Source organism: Macaca fascicularis, chromosome 7, assembly GCF_037993035.2.
Source record: "Macaca fascicularis isolate 582-1 chromosome 7, T2T-MFA8v1.1".
NCBI lineage: Eukaryota > Metazoa > Chordata > Mammalia > Primates > Cercopithecidae > Macaca > Macaca fascicularis.
In genome coordinates this window covers 162,383,111-162,400,188 of record NC_088381.1, presented here as the reverse complement: position 1 = coordinate 162,400,188, position 17,078 = coordinate 162,383,111, and the positions used below count along the sequence as shown (strand labels likewise).

The 17,078-nt window shown below is 47.8% G+C and overlaps 1 protein-coding gene and 1 long non-coding RNA gene across 2 annotated transcripts; one reads left to right on the top strand and one right to left on the bottom strand.

The window, feature by feature from the left end:
• Positions 1–4,846: 4,846 nt before the first annotated feature.
• LOC102136648 (alpha-1-antitrypsin-related protein) lies at positions 4,847–9,844 on the top strand. The gene is made up of 4 exons (XM_005562113.5): positions 4,847–5,499; positions 6,924–7,194; positions 8,582–8,729; positions 9,571–9,844. The coding sequence occupies exons 1-4, from the start codon at positions 4,851–4,853 to the stop codon at positions 9,760–9,762; spliced, it is 1,260 nt and encodes a 419-aa protein (XP_005562170.2). The 5' UTR covers positions 4,847–4,850; the 3' UTR covers positions 9,763–9,844.
• On the bottom strand, positions 8,280–13,670 carry LOC135971682 (uncharacterized). Its single transcript, XR_010587937.2, has 4 exons — positions 13,532–13,670; positions 13,357–13,421; positions 9,476–9,627; positions 8,280–8,819 (listed from the first exon to the last, which is right to left on the bottom strand). It is a non-coding gene; the product is annotated as an uncharacterized lncRNA (long non-coding RNA).
• Between the last annotated feature and the right edge of the window lie 3,408 nt (positions 13,671–17,078).

The following is a 17,078-nucleotide window of genomic DNA, read 5'->3' as shown; positions in this document are numbered from 1 at the left end:
TCAGGTGTGTGGCCTTTTGTGGTGTCTGTATGGCCCAGGAAGAGAGGGGCTCCACCGTGTGTGTGTGTGTGTGTGCGCGTGTGTGCGCGCGCATCTGAGTATCTGTATCTCTGTGTGATGTTATATGTCAATGTGCCTTTGTGTGTGTGTGTGTCTGTGTGTTGGTGCATAACTGTAATGTCTTTCCTTGTTTGCGTGTGTGTCTGTGAGTGTGTGTGCCTGAGTGCACACGTGTCTCTGTCTCTAGGTGTTTCTATCTAGACTGAGGGTGTGTCTATGTGTTTCTGTGATTGTGTGTCTCTGAGTCGGTGTGTGTCTGTGACTGTGTGTGTTACATGAAACAGAAGCAGATGTAGTGAGAATGAGGGGGTCTAACTCTCTTTATCCTGAAACAAGGACCTCTCACTGAGGTGGAGAGAACCAGTCCTTCCCAGTCACACCCAGGAGCCCTCGGGTGGCGCTTGGCAGCTGGTGTCACCACCCTAAGTGCCCACACAAATGGGCTATGGAGCCAAAGCAGCGAGGATTCCAGCTCCTGGTGAGAGATTCCCAGGCCAGGGTCTTGATAGACACAAGCCTGGTGACTTCAGGCAGCTGGCAATTACTGGGCATCTTCCAAGGGTCGGGCACGGTTCCAGGCCCCTAGCGTGTACGAATGCCTTGACTCCTCTCCTCACTTCTCAGAGGGCGTGTCAAGGAGAGAGGAACCCGGATCTTGGATGGCCACGGGGCTTCCTTCCACCCACACTCCCACATGGCAGGCTGGTTCTGCTGGACTGAGCCCATCCAGGGAAGAACAGCGAGACCCTCGGGTGAGATCGGACTCACTGGAGACAAACACCTTGACAGGAGCTGGAGGAGCCCCAGGCTGTTTTCCAGGACAGAGGGTTCCTGGACACAGGCACTGAGCATCCCCACGCCCCCCGAGACTGGCCCATGAGCACGAGAAGCCCTGAGAGTGCGTGGGGGTGGCCTGTGTGCAAGGCAGCGCAGCGAGCCTCTCTACAGAACCCACAGGCTGCACTGGGTGAGGAGTTCTCCCTCAGCCTCCTCTGGAGCTGACACTGGAGAGAGCACCGTGAGCCTCCCTGCCTGGACTATTGTCTGCACTTCACACAGGAGGAAACTGAGGCACACAGAGTTTTAACTCCTCTTGGCCGGAGTGAGGATTTGAACCCAGGCATCTGAACCTTGGTGATCCTGAGGGGCAGAATGAGTTGGGGGATGGAATTGCATCTTTTACAAAGTGCCCAGCACAGGGTGGGCACCTACCGAGGGTAAGAGCTGGGGGACTCAGTTGGGTGTGATTTTCCCCTTCTCCTGCCCTCCCCAGGCTGTGGAGTCCTGGTGTTCACCTGTGTCTCCAACTGTAGAGGCGGAAAGGATTCAGCCTTAGGGATGCCCCCTTGCTCTCCAACAGGCCCCTCTGCATCAGGCTCCTTTTTCCTTTTTTCTTTTCCTTTTTTTTTTTTTTTTTTTTTGAGACGGAGTTTCCCTCTGTTGTCCAGGCTGGAGTGCAATGGCACAATCTTGGCTCACTATAGCCTCTACCTCCCGGGCTCCAGTGATTTTCCTGCCTCAGCCTCCCAGGTAGCTGGCATTACAGGCGTGCGCCACCAAGCCCAGCTAATTTTTTTTTTTAATTTAATAGAGACCGGGTTTCACCATGTTGGTCAGGCTGGTCTTGAACTCCTGACCTCAGCTGATCCACCCGCCTTGGCCTCCCAAAGTGCTGAGATTACAGGCATAAGCCAACGTGCCCAGCCAGGCTCTCTTTTTCTTACCCTACTCCTTCGAACCTCCAGCCTGAGCCAGAGTCCGAGACCCTGGTGGACCCCACGGCCACTCCCTAAGGGTCTCAGAGGAGGAGGGGTGCCCTTTTAGCTCTGGCCCTTCAGAGCTTGTTACCCAGATTCCAGAGGACACCGTGTCCTCTCCCCACTGCTCTCTGGACCCCACCTTCCTGCCCCCAGGGGCCTCTGCCATTGAGCGCTTGGTTAGAACTTCTGGCCCGAAAGGGTGAGGTGAATTCATTAACTTCTCTGATGGCCTGAGGACCGTTTCAGTCCCCTCTTCCCTCTCTCCTACCTGGTTCATGGTCCCCTCCTCTACCTGCTGGGGCCCTCACAGGTCCTGAAGGCTTTGCGGGTTCGAAACCCAGCCCTCTCCTCCCCGTCTGAGGCCCCTTCCCGTTGTCCAGCTTCATATTTACATTGATTCCACTTCATTCTCCCAATATTCCCATTTCAAAAGGAAGATGGAGAGTTGGAATTCTTTTTCCGAGGTCATATCGTTGGTGAGTGACGGAGCCTGGATGAGAAGCCAGGCCTGTTGTCACCACTTCCTCTCCCACATACTCATGTTTTTCTGGAGAGAACAACCTCTCCGGGTCCTGTATTGCTGTTAGGCCCAGGGCTGGAACCAGCAATACCCTAGTCTCCCCTGAGCTGACAGCAGGTTCCTCAGCCCATGTTTGTGGCAGGGACCCCCGACCCATAGTAGGGCAAGTCCAGGCCAGGCTGCAGGGGCTGGGGCACAGGTTCCTCTGTGGGCACAGCCCCTGACTCTCCCTGGGGGCTGTCGTTAAGCCTGGGTCCAGGAGGAGCCTTATAGATGTCAGAGCTCCATCATGTCAGTGAGGAGAGTGGCTGTAGGTTCCTGAGACCTGGGACAGCAGGCACAATGCAATCCTGGGGACACTAAACAGGGCCCCCATCCCGGAGGAATGGACATCCCACACGGCCTGGGCCCAGGCAGATTCAGCTGGGCCTCACTTGACTTAAGTCCGGTCTGAAAGGAGAGAAGCTTCTGTCCAATCAGGCAAGAGGAGACCTTCAAGACAGCCAGGGTGATCTGAGCCCCCACCCCAGGGGAGCTCCACAGGGGGCAATTAGCAAGGCCAGGGGATGGTTTGTCATCATCCCTGTGAGTTGAGGGTGACTACATGACTGTGGTTTTATTTAGAATGTTGTCAAACATCCTAGGATGCATGGCAGAGTCCCCCACAGCATAGCACTGCCCAGCCCAGTATGTCCACACGGCCAGGATCAGGAGCCCTGACATCCTCCGGGTCTGGCCAAGAGCAGTATCCAAGGTCCCAGCCTCTGAGGAGGCAGTATTACAGCTCTACGCAGAGCACTTGGCCAGCAGTTGGTGGCCTGTTGGCTCCCAGTTCTGCCTGACCAGCTGTGTGGCCTTGAACAAGTTACTGAACCGCTCTGAGTTCACCTTTCCCATCCTACAAAAATGAACAAGTTACTGAACCCCTCTGAGTTCACCTTTCCCATCCTATGAAAATAGAAATTACAAGACACGCCGGGCGCGGTGGCTCAAGCCTGTAATCCCAGCACTTTGGGAGGCCGAGACGGGCGGATCACGAGGTCAGGAGTTCGAGACCATCCTGGCTAACACGGTGAAACCCCGTCTCTACTAAAAAATACAAAAAACTAGCCGGGCGAGGTGGCAGGCGCCTGTAGTCCCGGCTACTCGGGAGGCTGAGGCAGGAGAATGGCGTAAAAACCCGGGAGGCAGAGCTTGCAGTGAGCTGAGATCCGGCCACTGCACTCCAGCCTGGGCGACACAGCGAGACTCCGTCTCAAAAAAAAAGAAAAAAAAAAAAGAAATTACAAGACATACCTTTAGACGAAAGGCAAAGTCTGCGATTGCCTCTAGAAACAGGGCTGTCCTGTGCTTTAATCAGCAGCATTCCCCAGGCCAGGAATGCCACAGGGCGCAGACAATTATCAAACCAGGCTCCAGGGTCCTGTAAGGTGAAGGCTATCGCAGTTGGGAGGAGAGGGAGAGGCATGAAGTGTGTGGAATCTGGGGACAGCCTAGACAGAAATCAGGCAGGCTGGATTTACACAGCGCCTCTGAGCTCTGGCTGTGTGTCACGGCACAGTATCCTGTCCCTCTGGGGACAGAGCTTCTTTGTCCATTAAATAAGGGAGGTCAATGGAGATCTCCAAGGACTGTTGTGGTGTGTGGAAGTCATTGCTGATCCTGACTTAACCCACTTCCTTAGTAACCCTGGGCAAGTTCCTTATGCTTCCTGTGCCCCCGTTTCCTCTTTTCTAAAATGGGGGCTGGACGCCGTGACTCATGCCTCTAATCCCAGCATTTTGGGAGGCCAAGTAGGGAGGATCACTTGAGTTCAGGAGTTTGAGACCAGCCTGGGCAACATGACGAAACCCTGTCTCCATTAAAATACAAAAAATTAGCCTGGCATGGTGTGCACACCTATAATCCCCGCTACTCGGGAGACCGAGGCAGGAGAAACGCTTGAACTTGGGAGGCGGAGGTTTCAGTGAGCCGAGGTCATGCCACTGCACTCCAGCCTGGGTGACAGAGCTAGACTCTGCCTCCAAAAAATGAAATAATATGAAATAAAACAAAATGGGGCTGTGGCACTTGCACCTCAAGGTCATTACAGAGTTAAGTGGAGCTGCAGAGAGCAAGGACTCAAGACCCAGCTGGCCAAGCTGAGGGATGCTGGCTTTTCCTGTTTGCTGACCTTGGGCATGAGCCTAACCTCTCTGGGCTTTGGTTTCCTCATCTGTAAAAGGGGATAGTAGCATTACCACCTCACAGGATTGTTACAAGAAAGCAATGAGTTAACACACGTGTGTGCTTAGAACAGTTCTTGGCATATGCTAAGCACCTTGTACATGCTTGCTATCTTTCTGATTCTTTCAATGATGATGATGTAGGAAAGTGCTTGCAACGGGCTGGGCGCATGGTGGATGTTTAATAATTCATGGTTGCATTCACACGATGTCAGTCCCTCGTCACTGGGAGTCATCCTGTGCCCTGACTTGGGGCCTGGCCTTCTGTCTCTGTCTTGCAGGACAATGCCATTCTCTGTCTCATGGGGTGTCCTCGTGCTGGCAGGCCTGTGCTACCTGGTCCCCAGCTCCCTGGCTGAGGATCCCCAGGAAGATGCTGCCCAGAAGACGAATACATCCCACCATGATCAAGGGGACTGGGAGGACCCTGCTTGCCGGAAGATCTCCTATAATATCATCGACCTCGCCTTTGATTTGTACAAAGAGCTGGCTGATCTATCACAAACCAGCAATATCTTAGTCGCCCCAATGAGCGTGGCTATGGCCTTTGTAATGCTCTCCCTGGGAACTAAGGCTGACACTCGCACGGAGATCTTGGAAGGCCTGAATTTCAATCTCACGGAGACGCCTAAGGCCAAGATCCACGAATGCTTCCAGCAAGTTCTCCAAGCTAGGCCAGACACCCGGCTCCAGCTGACCACCGGCAGTAGCCTGTTTGTCAACAAGAGTGTGAAGCTAGTGGACACGTTTTTGGAGGATATCAAGAAACTGTACCACTCAGAAGCCTCCTCCATCAACTTCAGGGACACCGAGGAGGCCAAGGAGCAGATCAACAACTATGTGGAGAAGAGAACTGGAAGAAAAATAGTGGATTTGGTCAAACATCTGAAAAAAAACACAAGTCTTGCCCTGGTGGATTACATTTCCTTTCACGGTAAGGTGGCACCACCTGCCCAAGCCCGTTCCACTGAAATAATCCAAACATATTCTCAAACTACTAGTTCTTAAGCTTTCCTAGACAACGTACTATGAGATATGGCAGGGCAGGGCATTTAACATGGATTCTGCAATTTTCCAAACACGAACAGTAAAATACTTTCCATGATCAAATAAGATTGAAGAATGATGAGTTCAAGACAGCCAAACCATCATCTTCCCTACAGACCTTGTCAGAGCCTTTATTGTCCTAATACTCATTGGAAATCCCTAACAGGTAGGGGACAGAATATGAAATGCTTCCCACATGCTAAAGCCAGAAAAATGTTTTGTAGCACATGCATAAAGGGATAGTTCCATGGAAACATACTTTAGACGGCTCTAGTATCCCAGAAGCAGCGTCAGCTTTGTGGTCTAAAATATTGGGGTTCAAACCCTGCCTCTACCACTTACTAGCTTTTGATAAAGGACAATGCATTCTACCTCTCTGAGGTGCTAATTTCCCATCTTAGCATGGACAAAATAGCATCCTTGCTGTCAGGTTGTTTTAAGGATTAAACAAGTGACAAAGACCGTGGGGACAGTGTGTGGCATACAGCAGGTGATAGACTCTTCTGTATCTCAGGCTGCCTTCCTACCCCTGAAGGGTTAAAATGTCCGGGTCCTGGGGGCCCCAGGGCATTCTAAGCCAGCTCCCACTGTTCCAGGAAAACAGCACAGGGGAGGGGAGGTGGGAGGCAGGGCCAGGGGCTGCTTCCTCCACTCTGAGGCTCCCTTGCTCTTGAGGCAAAGGAGGGCAGTGGAGAGCAGCCAGGCTGCAGTCAGCACAACTGAGGTCCTGGCTCTGCTGTGGCTTAGGGCAGGCCCCCGTCCCTCTCCAGCCCCAGTCTCCTCCTTCTGTCCAATGAGAAAGCTGGGATCAGGGGTCCCTGAGGCGCCTGCCCACTGGGCATGCCTCGATGGTGAAGCTGTCTTGGTATGGCAGAGGGGAGGCTGCCTAGGCACCTGCGTTTCCCCTGCCGCTCCAGGGAAAGGCCTCAGGAGTACTAAGCAGAATGTGTCCTCGTATCTCGAGGGAGCCAGCCCTCTGCATGAGACAGGAAGCCTCCAGTCAGAGGTGGCAAGGCATAAGGAGTTCCGGTTTTCCTCATTAACTTTCATTAACCATTCCCAAGCCACTATAGGATAAACAGAGTCAAATGTAAATGCTGCTTAGAAACTCTGGATTCTTCTTTATCTTCAGGTGATTCTCACAAAAGCTCTCCAGCAGCCGGATAGTTTCATTTGAATCCCATTTTACAGAGAATGAAGGTGAAGCAGAGGGAAGTGTCTCGTCAAAGGGGCTCAGGGTTCCTTTCATTCACACACTTCCACCCTTTTATCGCATACCTGGGTGATGCCCACCTTCCTTTTTCTTCCCAGGCAAATGGAAAGATAAATTCAAGGCTGAGCGCATTACGATAGAGGGCTTCCATGTGGATGATAAGACCATCATCAAAGTGCCTATGATAAACCACCTGGGCAGATTTGAGATCCACCGGGACAAGGAGTTATCCAGCTGGGTGCTGGCACAGCACTATGTGGGGAACGCCACTGCCTTCTTCATCCTGCCCGACCCAAAGAAGATGTGGCACTTGGAAGAGAAACTGACCTACAGCCACCTTGAAAATATCCAGAGAGCCTTTGACATAAGGTGATTTCCAGTGCAGGGGCTGAGCTCAGACCTTTGAGCCATGTCAGGAGTGAGGCCCATCAGGACTGGCCAGAGGGCTGGGGAGGGTGGACCCCACATCCCTGGGTCACAGCTACTGCAGCCGACAGAGGCCACCACTGAGTTCAGGTAGCGCCATCCATGGTCCATGAGGAGGTAAAGGTCTTGTCACTCCAGCGTGGACGCTCTCCCTTCCCAATATCCAGTGCCCAGGGCAGGGACAGCAGCACCACCACACATTCTGGCAGAACCAAGAAGGAACAGATGGGCTTCCTGGCAAAGGCAGCAGGGGAGTGTGGAGTTCAAGGGTAGACTGTCCCTGTGGGGATGGGGGAAGAGCCTGTGTGGCTAGGCCCAGAAAAGCAAGGGTCGGAATTGGAACAGCCAGGGCACGTTAGCAGAAGGCTTGAGTTTCTCTGTCACTTTATCGGTGCTGTTAGATTGGGTGCCCTGTAGTAAATGATACTTGAGCATAAGCCACACATTAGTGTATCTGTGCATTCGTAATTATGCCCATGTCCCCTTGATCTGGTTTATTTTTATTTTTACACTGTAAAACCAAGATGAAAATACGAAAGGTCTCAGGTTCATAGTAAGTATGGAGGCTGGAATTTCTCTGTCCCATGCAAACGCCTCCTGAGGTCCCTGCTTCAGGGGTTGAGAAAGAACAAGGAGGCTGAGAGGGTAACGGATCAGAGCCCAGAGCCAGGCTACCCGCTCACACCAGACCCTGCCCGGGGCGGCTCTGTCTCCCCATGGAAAACAAGAGGGGAACACTCAGCCTGGTGTGGTCAGTCTTCTATCATACCTTGAATGGATGTCACTGGGTACTGCTGCCAGCCCCATGTTCCCCTGGGTGTGAGGCCCTGGGGATGTTCCAGGCTGGGGGCCAGGTGACCCAACACTACAGGATGAGACACGCTTCCAGGACACCTAGAATCTGCCTGGAGGGCTTCTCAACGGAGGTGGCATTTCAAACTGCCTTAACAAGATGATTAGTTTGGTATTAACATTCTTTGATTCTGGGTATAGAGGAGCTCAAAGAAAAACAAACCAAGGTCAACTTCCGATTGCTTTATTTTATTTTTTTAAAGTTTTCTTTTAGGTTCAGGGGTCCATGTGCAGGTTTGTTATATAGGTAAACCCTGGGGGTTTGTTGTGTAGATTATTTCGTCACCCAGGTACTACGCATAGTATTCAATAGTTATTTTCTCTGATCCTCTCCCTCTGACTTCTGATCTTGATATGGGTGAGGACACGGCACTAAGTGGTAGAAACAGTCAGGAAAGAAAGCCCTGGTACTGTGGTGGGTTCCAGAAGAACAGGAGAAATGTTGCTCCATGCCTTGATTCTCTTTCCTGCATGGCAGGTCTGTCAGTCTACATTTCCCCAAACTGTCCGTTTCTGGAACCTATGAACTCAAGAGAGTCCTCAGGAATCTGGGCATCATCAAGATCTTCAGCGACGAGGCCGACCTCTCTGGAGCCAGTCAGGAGGCACCCCTGAAGCTGTCCAAGGTGAGGTCACCCAGAAGACCGTGTGGTCCCCTGGTGTCAGCTGGCAGATTGTGCGGCAGTCACAGCTCCATCCTGAGGCTGAGGAAGGGGCTAAGAGACACAAATGAAGACCCAGGCTGAGCCCTGAGGATGCCCGAGATTCACTGAGACGGGCCACGGCCCGACGGCGGAGCTGGGGAGGTGCGTCCTGTGCAGCTGGCACTTTCAGGGCCTCGCCCGCTATTGTGTCACTGATCCTTTGCCCAGGACCTTCTAGTTCTGGGCCTTAATTTATCCGTATTGATACAAAAAAGCTTAGGCTCAGTCATTTTGAAAGCCTTTTTGGCCCCTCTCATCTGTGAGATTTGGAGTTTTTGGTGCATCACCAAGCCTGAACCAATGAGTGATTTGAGCAAAAGATGACACTAATTTAGGAAAACTAAAGGTGACCAAAGAGCAACTGCAGTTCCGTGAATGGCTGCGTTATTTCGGGGTCTGGGCACCGTGAAGGTCACCGTTAGAGTCCACGTCCCCAAGGAGCTTAAAGCGGGGTACTAGAAAGGAGAGAGCCCTGGAAGCAGACGTGCAGCGGGGAGTTGGGGGTGCACCCTGAGCAGGGGAGAGGCACTTGTAGGGAAGGTGGACAGCGGGGAGCCAGCCCCATCACCCAGAGCCTTGATAGGGAGCAAGGCCTGTGTGACAGGGAGGGAGAGGACGTGGAGGGTCAGGGCCACCCGAGTGGAGAAAGGCTGGAGTGAGTGCCTCACCTCCCAGGATACGGCTGTCCACATGGGCGTTGCTCCAGGCCTGGGCTGGGGCAAAGCTCAGCCTCGGAATGTATCTCTGCTCCTCTCCGCTCCAGGCTGTGCATGTGGCTGTGCTGACAGTTGATGAGAAAGGGACCGAAGCCACTGGAACCCTCCATTTGGAAGAGAAGGCCTGGTCTAAGTATCAGACAATCATGTTCAACCGGCCCTTCCTGGTCATCATCAAGGATGACATCACCAACTTTCTGCTCTTCATTGGAAAAGTGGTGAATCCCACCCAAAAATAACTGCCTGTCACTCCTCAGCCCCTCCCCTCCATCCCTGGCCTCCTCCCTGGATGACATTAAAGAAAGGCTGACCTGCCCCCTGCCTGCGTGTGATTGCAAACCCCTCCCCTGTTGTTTCTGAGTCTCCCTTTGTGCGCTGAGGCCGTGTGTGGACTCCAGGTCCCCCTCAACTGTGTTCATGGAGCACCTGGCTGGGCAGGCACGTGCTGGGCCAGGACGGAGGGGGCTGAATCCTCAGTTTAAGGGCCTGGGGCCTGGGAGCTTATGGGAGAGCAAGGGGCTACCAGGAGTGGCCGCCAAGTTTGGGTCACCCGGAGAGAGCCGGGCCTGGGCATGAGTGCTAGGAGAACGCTGTGGCACTGTGGGACCCAGAGAAGCCACATTGCTGAGCCTCCTGTTCTCACAGGCAGCATGAGGAGAGAACGCCCCCACCCTGTGAGTGCAAAGCAGGCTGTCAGAGGCGTCGGCGGGGCCACTGCCACACCTTCCCTCCCCGCCAGGCCCTAACCCAGGGGTCGGGGAAGCCATATGTGCAGCCTTTGGTGGCGTCCATGTGGCCCAGAGTGAGAGGGGCTCCACCGTGTGTGTGTTTGTGTGTGTCTGTGTGTGTGTGTGGCTGCGTGGGTGTGTCTCTGCGTGTGTGTGTCTCTGTGTGGGTATGTCTGTTTGTGTCTATGTGTGGGTCTCTGTGTGTGTCTGTGTGTCTGTGTATGTGCGTCTCTCTGTGTGTGCATCTGTCTGTGTGTATGTGTGTGGTTGCGTGGGTATGTCTGTGTGTGTGTGTCTGTGTGCGTATGTCTGTGTGCATGTGTCTCTGTGTGTGTGACCATGTGTGTCTGTGTGTCAGTGTCTGTGAGTGTGTGTGTTTGTGTCTGTGTGTCTAGGTATTTCTGTCTTTGTGTGTGTCTGCATATGGCTGTGGATATGTATGTGTGTGTCTGTGCGTTTGTGTGTCTGTGTGTCCCTGAGTCAATATGAGTCTAAGTCTGTGTGTCTGTGTGTCTGAGTCTATGTGTGTCAGGGTCCCTAGGTGTTCCTGTGTGCTTGTAGGTGGTTGTGGGTGAGGCTGTGTGTGCGATGTTTCTCTGTTTGTGTGAGTGTGTGTCTGAGTCTAGATGTGTCTATGTGTCTAGGTGTTTCTATCTAGACTGAAGATGTGTCTGCGGCTGTGAGTGCGTCTGTGTGTGTGTTTCTGTGATTGTGTGTCTCTGAGTCGGTGTGTGTCTGTGACTGTGTGTGTTACATGAAACAGAAGCAGATGTAGTGAGAATGAGGGGGTCTAACTCTCTTTATCCTGAAACAAGGACCCCTCACTGGGGTGGAGAGAACCAGTCCTTCCCAGTCACACCCAGGAGCCCTCGGGTGGCGCTTGGCAGCTGGTGTCACCACCCTAAGTGCCCACACAAACGGGCTATGGAGCCAGAGCAGCGAGGATTCCAGCTCCTGGTGAGAGATTCCCAGGCCAGGGTCTTGGTAGACACAAGCCTGGTGACTTCAGGCAGCTGGCAATTACTGGGCATCTTCCAAGGGTCGGGCACGGTTCCAGGCCCCTAGCGTGTACGAATGCCTTGACTCCTCTCCTCACTTCTCAGAGGGCGTGTCAAGGAGAGAGGAACCCGGATCTTGGACGGCCACGGGGCTTCCTTCCTCCCACACTCCCACATGGCGGAACAGCGCAGGCTGGTTTTGCTGGACTGAGCCCATCCAGGGAAGAACAGCGAGACCCTCGGGTGAGATCGGACTCACTGGAGACAAACACCTTGACAGGAGCTGGAGGAGCCCCAGGCTGATTTCCAGGACAGAGGATTCCTGGACACAGGCACTGAGCATCCCCACACACCCCGAGACTGGCCCATGAGCACGAGAAGCCCTGAGAGTGGATGGGGGTGGCCTGTGTGCAAGGCAGCGCAGTGAGCCTCTCTACAGAACCCACAGGCTGCGCTGGGTGAGGAGTTCTCCCTCAGCTTCCTCTGGAGCTGACACTGGAGAGAGCACCGTGAGCCTCCCTGCCTGGATTATTGTCTGCACTTAATATAGAAGGAAACTGAGGCACACAGAGTTTTAACTCCTCTTGGCCAGAGCCAGGATCTGAACCCAGGTGTCTGAACCTTGGTGATCCTGCAGGGCAGAGTGAGTTGTGGGATGGAATTGCATCTCTCACAAAGTGCCCAGCACAGGGTGGGCCCCTACAGAGGGTAAAAGCTGGGGGGCGGGGCTCAGTCGGGTGTGATTTTCCCCTTCTCCTGCCCTCCCCGGGCTGAGACTCCCCTGTGGTGTCCTGATGTTCACCTGTGTCTCCACCTGCAGAGCCAGGAAGGACTCAGCCTTGGGGATGCCGCCCAGCTCTGCAACAGGCCCCACTGCCTCAGGCTTCTTCTTTCTTATGCAACTCCTTCGAAACTCCAGCCTGAGAAACCCCAGAGTCCAAGACCTTGTGCCCCCCACCCTAAGTGTCTCAGAGGAGGAAAGAGTGTCCTTTTAGCTCTGGCCCCTCAGAGCTTGTTACCCAGATTCCAGAGGACACTATGTCTTCTCCCCACGGCTCTCTGGGCCCCACCCTTCTGTCCCAAGGGGACTCTACCTTTGATCTCTTGTTTAGAACTCCTGGCCTGAAAAGGAGATATGTATTCATTAACTCCTCAGATGACCTGGTGATCTTTTCCATCACCTTCTCCCTCTCTCTTATCTGGGTTCATGGCCCCATCCTTTACCTACTGGGGCCCTCACTGTTTCCCTGGCGTGTATCTCTAACTCTACAGCTCATCTGATATAAAAGGTAGTTATTTCCTAGGAGGAAATTTAAGAGATAGAGCCAGCAATGACAAAAGAGAGACCTTTCCGGAGGTGGGTCAGAACACTTAATTGAGTGTTTAGAGTTTTTTAGGAGAGATAAATAAAGAGGACATGAGTAACAAAAGGGTAAATTGGGGAGGCCACACAATGAGGAGAAAGCTTTGGGATCTGTATTCTTGTGGACCACAATGAGCTCAGGAGTTAAGGGATAAAGTCCAGGGTAAATAACGGTGTTGAGACCTCTGGGTATATCAAATATTAAAACAGAAATATCAATGTTCTGGAAGAAAGTATGAGGCGATTTATTTTCTTAATTTTTTAAGTGGATAAGGCCTTTCTAAAGAAGGCAGAAAACCCAAAAATCATAAAGCAAATACTGATAATATTTACCCTTATAAAATGCAAACTGAATTAGATTTGATTTACTTTTACTCTCTCAAGAGCAAAGAAAGTCCTGTAAATCCTGCCAGGTAATGTCAGGAGTTTGTTTTAGATGGTGGCAACTGCCTGAATGACTTTTAATTTGCTGTCTCATGCTTACCATTTAGAATGTTAATTTTTGCTCTTGGAAGATGTTCAGAAACAAGCAAGGGGGGAAAAAAGTAAAAGATCTAAATTATTTATATATGTGCATAACCAAACCAAAATGAGACCAAAATCAGATTGCCCACAAATTTTAAGCCAGGTGTGCAGATGAAACAAAACCTTAAATCAGGCAAGCAGAATTAACCAAAAGTGAATTCACGAAAAGACATGCCTCACAGAATGTAAGTTCTATAGAAACCAGAAGAGTATACTCACCAGAGAGATGAATGTCTTTGTACCAGAAAAGGCTTGTCAGAAATGCCAAAAAGTCTCTTATCATCCTGGGAGGAATATGAGGTTCTTTATTTAAGATGGCCTTACTGGAATCAGATCTCAAGTAAAGTCAAAGAGCTTCTACAAAAATGGAGGCTTTGCCTGAGAGACGACTCACCAGTCTGCGACTCCTGGTGAGTCCTTAGACCAGAGTTCAGAGGGCTCAAGTGAGTACTGAACACCAGTCTCAAGAATCGCAGATACCCACTGAAGGTGATCTTGCTTCAGGTCCCACTTCTGAATCCAGTTATGCCAACCTATACAACACACAAAGACGGAGAGTCTCTAAAAGCAAGTGGTGTGTATTCAGGAATGGGCAATGCAATGGGAATACAATCATAAGCTATGTGCATATTCAGAAAGGTAAAGGAAGACAAGGATTTTTAAAGGAAAAATATGGAGGATTACATAAATGTTTTGAGATAACTATCCTTGGCTATGAGGATCCGTAACAAAGGTGTTACGGATCCGTAACAAAGGTGTTACGGATCCTCAGTTTTTGGGCAAGATACCCAGGTAATTAATCTGCAAGGTACTAACTTGGAAGACGAATGCCTGATATTCATAGGCCATAAAAATGGTTAACAAAGAAATAGCTTGAAATAATAACTGGCTTTGTTTAATATATCAGTTTTCATAAGGAATCTGGATATAATTATTAAAAAATAAATAAGGTAAATTTAAATGACATAAACACTTATAAATAAACTTCATAGTTTCAAAAATCTTGTTGGTAATTTTAAATCTTAAAGTTATGTTAAATCAAGTAATAGATATTTATGAAATGTCTGGGTTATTTTCAAATAAGATAAAATACTGAAACATAAATTTCTGAACACAAATATAAGCTTGTTCTTAGCTTCTTAAGTTCTATAGAAAGATTAAATATATTTGGGTCTATTAATATATGTAAAAAATCATGTTAAGGGAAAACAGATTTCTAAAATTACAAAATGGTTCTCATCTACGAAATATTGATATGTAACAGACAGTTCCAAATTTCTTGCTTTCTAGGTTTTCATTAGAAATAAAGTTACTAAGAGTTAAATTTTTAATTAATGTATATAATTTTGTATACAAAATGTACAAAAAAGTAAAATGTGTATTTGATGAGAAAAATTATGACAGGCATAAAACTATGCTCTTTATTGAGAAAAAAGGTTATTTAAGGATTGTTTTAAATATGAATTTGGAAAGGAAATATTAACAGGGTTGAAAGAAACCGGTAAGTAGAAGAGAGATGTGAAGAAAGTTATAAGTATAAAGATGCATTATTGGTAAGAAAGTTTTAAAAAGAGAAGAGAATAACTTTTCAAAATAGTAAGAAAAAAAATCAATTTTTGTCCTAAAGTAAAGTGACTATTTTTTAAAAAAGAGGAAGTATAGGATAAAACTAAACTATTAAGTGTGTCATCAAAGGTCTGTGCAGGTCGCGAAAGGTTTTTAAAGGATGAATTTATGAAAGGAATTTTGTATGCAATCAAGTTGGCTACCATTAAAAAGAAATTATAAGTCTTCCTAAAGATTGAGCTTTGATAAAATGGATGGATAGATAGATGATAGATAGATAGATAGATAGATAGATAGATAGATAGAGATACATAGATAGATATAAAACTAAGATTTTGGTCACCTATGTTAGAGCAACAAAATCGTCTTGAAGTATTGATCTGATCAATCCGATCTTAGTAAAATTTGCAAGAGGTTTTGATTTTGAATTCTGAACATTTTCAGCAATCTTCTAAACTGAAGACTTTTTCTTTTTTCGTCTTCATTTTATTTCCTGGCTTCAGGGGAGAAATGTTGTCATCTTCATTGACAATGGTAATTTCCTTTCTCAAGGTAAAGTTTTCCTCTTGAAGCTTCTCAGATTCGTATCTCAGTTCAACTTTTGCTGTACCTTAAAGTCTGGGATTTGCCATACATAATTGACTTCTACTCTTCCTCTTTCTCCACTCTTCCTCTTCTCTCCTATCATCATTTTCCCTGGTTCGAACCCTGCTGTTGTGGCCTGACATGAAAATATTTGTCTTGAAGGTCTAGAAAAGCAATGTTTCTCTCCAGTATAATTCAATTCTGAATTCTTGGGTTTTCTTGATGTGTCTGAATTGTTTCCTGTAACCAGGCAAGTTCATATGCTTTCACTTTTTCTAAGAGCCATGTATTCCCCTGCTTGAGGTACTGATTTTTTTGTTTACTTATTCTATGATATGGTGTATACTCATAACCTTGAACACATTCTTCTTCTGACTAAATTCAAGTACCCTTTCATAAAGCTTGACTTCCAGTTTATCTACATGAGCTTCTTGTAAGGGGAAGCAATCACACTGCAAGAGGTTTATTTTTACCTACTGGCAATTGGCCTAGGAAAAAATACTTTTGTCATTTCCAGTCCTTCATGTTGTCTTTATTAGTTTTTGGTTTGTATGTTTGTTTGTTTGTTTGTTTTTGAGTTACTTAGGGAAACTGAGCTTTGAAAGGATGAAGGGCTTTTTTTTTTTTCACATCCATGTAACTTTCTTTATTGCTTTTGATGTCTTTGATGATCACTCTAGTTAAATGAGTGACTATTATTTCCATGGTAAACTGTGATTCTGTTTTGATTGCTTTGAACCTTTGACAGCTTTGACAGGCTTCCTAAGGATTAAGTTCTAAATTAAATTTTTCTGACCTAAAATTATCTTTGAAATTTTCCAGTTGAACCCCTGGAGAGCTTCAGTGGGTATATCTCTCATCTTGTAGAGATACTAAATGATTAGCTTTATTGGGTAACTTGTATGGGAAGCATTTTCAAATGATAAATAATGCTAGATCTTCTTTCAGTTACATTTATGAGTATAATATTGATATGAATGTTTTAAAATTATATAGAACTCTTAGAAATCAAATATGTTATTAGTCATAATTCTAGTTATCATGTTGTATACCACTAAATTACCAAATTTCCTTCTGAATTTCTGGCTATGGTGAACTTTTATCAGATTTTTAACCATGATTATTCCAGGCTTCTAATAACTTTATGATAAAAGGGCTAAATAAAAATTTTCAGAATTCTAATGGAGAAACATGAATTCATAAAACTGCTAATCAAGATCAAGCAAAACAAGAATTAAGTGAACTGAAACTAAGTGAACTGATAAAAAGTAATTTTGGCTTTGTATAGCCTCTTTATTTGAAATACTGTTAGTTCTTTTCTTAAACATTATTTCCAGTTTTAAGGATACTTTTTGTCTTAAATTATAGTTTACAGCAATTTGATAAAGTATATATTTGTGAACAAAAGTGAAAACATTTATTTTTTCTTCCTGCCTGATCCCTCCAGACTTCAGAAACTATTCCTGAGTATTCTTATTTTTATGACAATATAATTATTTACATAAGTCATTAAGAATCTGCTTTCCTTATAACAGAATACAATTGGAAACATTGATTACATTACCAAGGTTTTGCCTGAAATGTCATGTTTAAATTGTTATAGGTACTACCAACAATGTTTGTAGTCTACCTTGGTTTGGCTTCCTAGCCTCATGAGGTTTTTAAATCTGAGATTGGTATGTGGACAAATCCCTACATTTGCAAGCAAAATTAAACTATATGTAAAGAAATTCGTCTTACTCTGACCATCTTTAGTAAAAATCAGGATGACTATAGAGAGAAAAAGTTAT

Excerpts from the sequence above, each read along its gene's own strand:
- LOC102136648 (XM_005562113.5), top strand. The coding sequence starts at position 4,851 with ATGCCATTCTCTGTCTCATGGGGTGTCCTCGTGCTGGCAGGCCTGTGC. Across the intron at positions 5,500-6,923 it reads GGATTACATTTCCTTTCACG|GCAAATGGAAAGATAAATTC; the intron begins GTAAGGTGGCAC and ends TTTTCTTCCCAG. Across the intron at positions 7,195-8,581 it reads CAGAGAGCCTTTGACATAAG|GTCTGTCAGTCTACATTTCC; the intron begins GTGATTTCCAGT and ends CCTGCATGGCAG.